General features: G+C 38.3%; 1 protein-coding gene across 1 annotated transcript in view; it reads right to left on the bottom strand.

Annotated features, from left to right (window-relative positions):
* Positions 1 to 8,512, bottom strand: part of NUP37 (nucleoporin 37) — a 74,370-nt gene that overhangs the window by 58,912 nt on the left and 6,946 nt on the right. Inside the window, exon 2 of the mRNA XM_007952382.2 lies at positions 5,850 to 5,974. Coding sequence (XP_007950573.1) covers positions 5,850 to 5,974 — 125 coding nt within the window. The remainder of the gene's footprint in view (positions 1 to 5,849; positions 5,975 to 8,512) is intronic.

Consider the following 8,512-nt stretch of genomic DNA (forward strand, 5'->3'; position numbering starts at 1 on the left):
GTCATCCATAATTTGTTATGATCCACCCAATCAAATGCTTTTGCATAGTCAATAAGACACAAGTAGACATCTTTCTTGTATTCTTTGCTTTCAGCCAAGCTCCATCTGACATCAGCAATGACATCCCTTGTTCCATGTCCTCTTCTGAATTCAGCTTTCATTTCTGGAAGTTCTCTGTTAATATACTGCTGTAACTGTCTTTGAATTATCTTCAGTAAGATTTTACTTGTATGTGATCTTAATGATACTGTTCTATAATTTCCACATTCTGTGGGACTGCCTTTCTTTGGAAAGGGTACAAATATGGATCTCTTCCAGTCAGTTGGCCAGGTGGCTATCTTCCAAATCTCTTTGTATAACTGAGTGAGTGCTTCTAGTGTGGCATATAATATCTCAATAGATATTTTATCAATTCCTGAAGCCTTGTTTTTTGCCATTCCTTCAGTGCACCTTCAACTTCCTCCCTCAACACCACCGGTTCTTGACCATTTGCCACCTCCTGACATGGATCAACTTCGACCAATTCTTTTTGGTACAGTGACTCTGTGTATTCCCTCCATCTTCTTTTGATGTTTCCTGCATCATTCAACATTTTCCCCATAGAATCTTTCAATATTGCAACTTGAGGCTTAAATATTTTATTCAGTTCTTACAAGCTGAGAAATGCCGAGCACGTTCTTCCCTTTTGGTTTTCTAACTCCAGGTCTTTGCACATTTCATTATAATAACTGACTCTGTCTTCTTCAGGTGCTCTTTGAAATCTTCTGTTCAAGTGTTTTATCTTGTCATTTCTTCCATTTGCTTTGGCCACTCTCCATTTAAGGGCAAGTTTCAGAGTCTCTTCTGACATCCATTTTGGTCTTTTCTTCCTTTCCTGCCTTTTTAACAACCTTTTGCTTTCTTCATGGATGATGTTCTAGATGTCATCCACAATTATTCTGGTTTTCAGTCACTGGTGTTCAATGCTTGATATCTATTCTTGAGATCATCCGTAAATTTAGGAGGTCATATTTTGCATCAAGGTCATAATTTTGGCTCTGATAGACTTGTTTTAATTGTCTTCAGCTTCAACTTGAACTTTCATATGAGTTCATTTGATGGTCTCTTCCACAATCAGCTCCTGGCCTTGTTTTGGCTAAAGATATTGAGCTTCTCCATTGCCTCTTGCTACAGATGTAGTCAATCTGATTCCTGTGTACTCCATTTGGTGAAGTCCACGTGTATAAGCACTGTGTTGTTGAAAAAATGTATTTGCAATGAATAAGTCGTTGTTCTTATAAAATTCTATCATGAGATCTCCAGCAGTATTTCTATCACCAAGGCTATATTTTCAACTACTGGTGATTCTTCTGTTTCCAACTTTTGCATTCCAATCACCAGTGATAATCAGCACATCTTGATTGTATGTTCAGTCAACTTCAGACTGCAAAAGTTGGTAAAAATCTTCAATTTCCTCATCTTTGGCTTTGGTGGTTGGTGCGTAAATTTGAATAATAGGAGTATTAACTGGTCTTCCTTGTAGGCATAGGAATAGTATCCTACCACTGACAGCATTGTACTTCAGGATAGATCTTGATACATTTTTTGTGGTGGTGAATGCCATGCCATTCCTGTTCAATGTGTCATTCCCGGCATAGCAGATCATATGACTGTCTGATTCAAAATGTCCTAAACCAGTCCATTTCAACTCACTAATGTCCAGGATATCAATCTTTATGCATTCCATTTCATTTTTGACAACTTCTAATTTTCCTAGATTCATACTTTGTACATTCCATGTTCTGCTTATTAATGGATGTTTGCAGCTATTTTTTCTCATCTTGAGTCAGTCCACATCAGCAAATGGAGGTCCCAAAAGCTCTACCCTACCCATATCATTAAGTTTGGCTCTACTCTGAGGAGGCAGCTCTTCCCTGGTTGTATTTTGAGTGCCTTCCGACCTGTGGGCTCATCTTCTGATGCTATCTAGGGCAATGTTTCATGGCTATTCCTAAAGTTTTTCAGCAATATATCAGACAGTGTTTGACTGCTATTCATAAGGTTTTCACTGCCCAATTCTTTGAGAAGTGGATAGCCTCTTCCTTCTTCCCAGCTGTCTTAGTCTGGAAGCTCTGCTGAAACCTGTCCACCACAGGTAACCCTGTTGGCATATGAAATACTGGTAGCATAGCCTCTAGCCTCACAGCAACATGCAAGCCACCACAGTACGACAAACTGACAGTCAAGTTCATCTCCTTTAGCTGTTCCAAACAGCTCCACTCACTTCCTGGTCTCCCTTAGCTGTTCTGCACCCGATGTGCTGGCTTTCTCTCTTCGTGGTTCCCTCCTCTGGCTGCTGGCTCTGAACCTGCCTCGTGCCGCCTTCTCTTTCTCTTGTTTCCCTCCTCTGGCCACTGGCTCTGAACCTACTTCATGCCACCTTCTCTCTCTCCTTTCTAGTTCCCTCCTCCAGCTGCTGGCTTCATACCTGCACTACACTGCCTTCTCTCTCTCTCCTTCCTGGTTCCTTTCTCTAGCTGCTGGCTCCCAACTGAATATCTGAATGTTAGGGATGTTTAAAGTCATTACTTTTGTAAAAGCAGAAAACCTGTGAGAACCCAAGTAAGGCAAATAGCTCACTCTCTAGCACTGTAAAAAACAAGCAAGTGGTTATGGAAATGAGTAGGAAGGTAAGGAGAGAGAGAAAAGTCTTAAGGAAACTAAATGTTCAACATAAAATCATTGGCAAGGGTTTCTTTCTAGGTGAAAGATAAAAGTTAACTATGATGAGAGAGATACTAAGTTAAAGCTCAGTCATCTTGATAGACCAATATATATATAGTCATCCAACAATACCAAACTCACTGCTATTGAGTTGATCCCAACTCATGGTGACTCACATTGAGTTTTCCAAGGCTGCAAATCTTTACTGAAGCAGACTGCCTCATCTTTCTTTCTCAGTATCTGCAGAGTAGCTGGTGGGTTTGAGCCCCTGGCCTTTTGGTTAAATAGCCAAATTGCCTTAACCACTACACCACCAGAGCTCCTTAATACAGAGTCATGAAAAAATATTACTTATTTATTTTGGAATATCATGGGGAGAAAAACCCCATAAAGTTAAAAAAGAAGTATATAAACTTACATATATAGCTGAATCACAATTGTGTAAAATCATTTATAAAAGAATGGAAAAGGAATTGATATTAAGTTATGACTCATGGTGACCCTATGTGTTACAGAATATATAGATGGCATTTTTCCATTACTGTATTTATGTTTTCCAAATTTTACGTAGTAACTATGTACTATTTTCATAATAAAAATATGTCATTTCTTTGGAAACAACAAAATTGTGCTGTTAGCTTGTGCTAAAAATTTTGTCTTTAAAATTAATGGCTGATTAATGTTTTCCAAAATTATTATTTTTATCTGCCTAGCTCTAAAAAAGGAGCTCTGGTGGTGTAATGGTTAAAATATTGGGCTGCTTACCAAAAGGCTGGCAGTTTAAACCTACCAGCCACTCTACAGGACAAAGACGAGAAAGTCTGCTTCCATAAAGATTTATAGCCTTGGAAATCCTATGGGAGGTCACTCACTATAAGTTGGAATCACTCAATGGCAGTGAGTGGGTAGTTCTAAAAAGGATTCAAAACAGGACCCCAAAGGGAGGAGGAACTAATGGAACAAAACGATAAATCCTAGAAAGAGGACAGGAAAATAGGTGCCATAAAATGAGGGGAGTATAGGATATAACACCAGAACATCTAGGTTAACAGAAGCATCACAAAACTTAACTCAAAACCAGGGGAAGAGATGGATTCCTTACCTTTCCAACTCTGCTAAAGAATGTAACGAGATGGATCCTTGTTTACGCCTAGACTCTGTGAATATTTTATTTAAATAGAAAGGGAAATGAATAGCACACTGACTATATGATATGATCATAATGGTCATATGATCATGTATGCTATTCACATAGTCATTCCTTTCATTGACATTTCCTCAATGCCCAGAACATAATGCTAAGATATAGTTTTGTCAAGACATCTCTACAGAGACCTAATGTAACTTAGTCTACCTTTGCAGTTTTCTAGGAATCTAATTTAAGGTCAACTGAGAGAATAAAGAGAATACAGGACATGACAACTATTCTGTCTCTAAAGTTAATTATTTCTGTTTGGCTATTGACCAGAACTATTGTATAGATTATTCAAAATTAAGTTAGCCAAAATCTATAAAAGCCCTTAGAAAAAACACACAGGTAAGCACCTTCATAACACTGTCATAGACAAAGATTTCTTCGGATACAGGGAGCACTAACCAAGAAAGAAGAATCAGCACTTTATCCAAAGTAAAAACTTATCAAAAGGTGCTATGAAGAAAATAAATAGGCAAACCACAGGTTGACAGAAAACAGTCACAACTCATATACCTGACAAAGGATTGATAACCATAATACACAAATAATAAATAAGTCAAACAATCTGAATAAGAAATGGGCAGACTTGAGCAGACACTTCATAAAACATATGCAAAAGAGTAATGATATTGAAAGTCCTCAACATCCTTAGTTATCAGGGAAATGTCATTGTGGTACTAACCAAAATGACAAAAATTCAAAATAATGAGAACAGTCAATGTTGGTAAATAGGTAGAGCAACCGGGATATTCTTATTGCTGGGAGTATAAGATGTTAGAAGAACTTTGGAAACTGACACTTTGTTAAAATACTAAACATGCATCTACCCTCCAACTCAGCATTCCTACTCTCAAAAGAAATAAAAGCATATATCCATCAAAAGTTATAGATAGGAATGCTCACAGAAACTTCAGTCAGAATAGCTAACAACTGGAAACTGGCCAGGTGTTCGTTAAAAACCAAACTATGGCACATTCATACAGTGTCATGAACACCACTCAAAGACAAAAATAAATAAACCACTGGTATATACAACATGGATAAATCGCAAACACTAAGGCAGACACAAAAAATACATTTTACATAATTAAATTAATATGAAGTCCTGAAACAGGCAAAACTAATTTCTGGTAATAGAAATCAGATCAATGATTGTTTGGTAAGGGCCAGGTATGGGGATTGACTGGGAAGAAGCATAAAAGAACTTTCTGGGTGACAAAAATGCTGTTTTTCTAAGAAGGTTTGGGTTATACAAGTATATACGTTTGTCAAAACTGATTAAATTGTACCGTTTAGATCTGAGCATTACACTGCATGTAAATTATCACTTGATTAAATAAAATTAAGTTAGCTTATAGATGCAAACTTAAGGGTGCTAAGAAGTGTTTACTAGAAGAGGACACTGCTTTCAGATTTGACAACTACGGAAAGCCAGTGTTTTGTTAGAAACCTTAAATAGCCTGACAGATTCCTGTCTTTGTGAAGGCAGGTAAAGAGTTTTCTATTAATTGCTCTTTCAGATTTCACAAAAACCAAAGCCCAGGGACTAAAATGACAGATTTATATACTGTAAATATGATAATTTAAACTTGATCTACATATGGGGCAGAAAGGTTGATTAATGCCTCAAACCAATAGTTATTTTAACAGAGTTGTACTTTTAATAATTAAGGTGGTAAAGTCAAAGCAGAATCTGTGAAAACTTTAAATCCATCTGAATATCAGGTGAAGAGCTTTGTACTTAGGCCCAAATGTATACTCAAAACAGCCCTGCCACGGTTGTCTATTTAAATCCAAATGCAGATGATAAGCCCAAAATAAAAATATCTAATGTCCAGAGTTGGGAAAAATGGAAATGGAAATTCCAGGGGGAAAAAAAAAGTCTCTACATTCAAAGACTTTAAATCATTTATAACAATGAAAGGACATTAATGAGTAATTTCAAACTTACTTGATTACTGGAGGCAAGGTATCAAGTCTAGTCTCTGGGCTCCAAGCTATGCCATCAACCCTGACTCCATGGTGAAATGTTCGTAGTGTTTTATACTGAATTCCTTCAACGTCTGCTTCTTCCTCCTAAGCACAGACAGTAAATGTGTTGGTAAGTTATGAGAAAGAATATCATAATCTGTGTATCATTATGAAGAATTTAATAGGTCACCTTTTTGAGTTCAAATACAAATCAGGCACTCAGATTTAACTAGTTATTGAAACAAAAATCCACCAACAACACCAACATTAAGTCTTACAAAATTCGTCAAAAGAAACTAAAATCAAACAATAAACATGGTATACTTTATCTTAATTAAAAAAATGCAAGCCACTGCCACTAAGTCGATTCTACTCATAGTAACCCTATGGGACAGAGTAGCACTGTTCAATAGGGTTTTCATTCCTAATGCTAACCACATTTCATAGCAAAGTCAGTCAATGAAATTGGAATGCTCTGAGAATCATAATATTGTTGTTGTTAGGCGATGTCAAGTTGATCCCAACTCACAGTGACCCCACGTACAAAAAAATGAAAACACTGCCCGGTCCGGTGCCATTCTCACAACGTTGCTGTGCTTGAGCCTATCATTGCAGCCATTGTGTCAATCCATCTCATGGAGGGTCCTCCCCTTTTTCTCTGACCCTCCACTTGACCAAACATGAAATCCTTCTCCAGGGTCAAGTTCCTTCTGACAACATGACCAAAGTATGAGAGATGAAGTCTAGCCATTCTTGCTTCTAAGAACATTCTGGCTGTACTTCCTCCAAGAAAGATTTGTTTGCTCTTCTAGCAGTCCATGTTGTTGTTGCTGTTATGTGCCACTGAGTTGGACCCCAACTCATAGCAACCCCTCCTTGGGTTTCTGAGGCAGTGTTGCTATGGAAGTAGATTGCCTAGCCTTCCTTCTGAGGAGTGGCTGGTGGGTTTGAACTGCCAATCTTCTGGTTAGCAGTCAATTGCCTTAGGCACTACACTACCAGAGCTCCTAGCAGTCCACAGTACCTTCAATATTCTTCACCAATACCTCAATTCAAATGCATCAATTCTTCTGTGGTCTCCTTATTAACTGTCCAGCTCTCACATTCATATGAAGCTACTGAAAATACCATGGCTTGGGTTAGGCGTAACTTACTCTTTAAAATTACATCTTTGCTCTTAAACACTTTAAAGGGGTCGTTCGCAGCAGATTTGCCCAATGCAATATATCGTCTGATTTCTTGACTGCTGCTTCCAGGGATGTTGATTGTGGGTCCAAGTAAAATGAGTCTTTGACAACTTGCATCTTTTCTCTATTTATCAAGATACTACATATTGGTCTAGTGATGATTTTTGTTTTATGTTGAGGTGTAATCCATACTGAAGGCTGTGGTCTTTGGTAGTCATTAATAAGTGTTTCAAGTCTTCTTCACTTTCAGCAAGCCAGGTTGTGTTATTTGTATATTGCAAGTTGTTGAGTCTTCCTCCCATCCTGGTGCCATGATCTTCTTCACAAAATCTGGCTTCTGTTTATTTGCTCAGCATACAGATTGAATAAGTATGGTGAAAGGATGTAACACTCACACACACTCTTCCTGATTTTAAACTATGCAGTGCCCTCTTGCTCTGTTTGAATGATTGCCTCTTGGTCTATGTAAAGGTTCCTTATGAGCACAATTAAGTGTTCTGGCATTCTCATTCTTCTCAATGTTATCCATAATTTGTTATGATCCAAAGAACTGAATGCCTTTGCATAGTCAATAAAACACAAGTAAACATCTTTCTGGTATTCTTTGCTTTGAGCCAAGATCCATCTGACATTAGGAATAAAATCCCTTGTTCCACATCCTCTTCTGAATCCAACTTGCATTTCTGGCAGTCCCCTATCAATGAACTGCTGCAACAGTTTTTTAATTATTCTCAGCCAAATTTTCCTTGTGTGTGATAGAAATGATACTGTTCAATAATTTCCACATTCTGGGGGATCACCTTTCTTTGGAATGGGCACAAATATCAATCTCTTCCAGTCAGATGGCCAGATCGCTGTCTTCCAAATTTCTTGGCAAAAACTACGTGCTTCCAATAGTGCATCTGTTTTTTGAGACTTCTCAATGGATATTCCATCAATTCCTGAAACCCTGCTTTTCACCAATTCCTTCAGCGCAGCTTGGACCTCTTCCTTCAATACCATTGGTTCTTGATTATATGCCACCTCCTAAATTGGTTGAACATCAACTAATTCTTTTTTGTATAGTAACTCTATGTATTCCTTCCATCTTCTTTTGATGCTTCCTGCATCATTCAGTATTTTGCCCATGTTGTTGTTGTTGTTATGGGCCATTGAGTGAGCCCCGACTCATAATGACCCCTTCTTGGGTTTCCGAGGCAGCATCTCTACAGAAGTAGGATTGCCCAACCTTCCTTCCGAGTAGCTGGTGGGTTTGAGCTGCCAGCCTTCTGGTTAGCAGTCAAGTGCCTTAGGCACTATGCTACCAGAGCTCCTATATTGCCCATGTTGTTGTTGTTGTTATATGCCGTCGAGTCGACCCCGACTCATAGTGACCCCTCCTTGGGTTTCCGAGGCAGTATCACTACGGAAGTAGGATTGCCCAACCTCCCTTCCGAGATATTGCCCATAGAATCCT

This window comes from Orycteropus afer, unplaced genomic scaffold (genome assembly GCF_000298275.1).
Source record: "Orycteropus afer afer isolate SDZICR_OR568_19922 unplaced genomic scaffold, OryAfe1.0 scaffold00334, whole genome shotgun sequence".
NCBI classification, from domain to species: Eukaryota; Metazoa; Chordata; class Mammalia; order Tubulidentata; family Orycteropodidae; genus Orycteropus; species Orycteropus afer.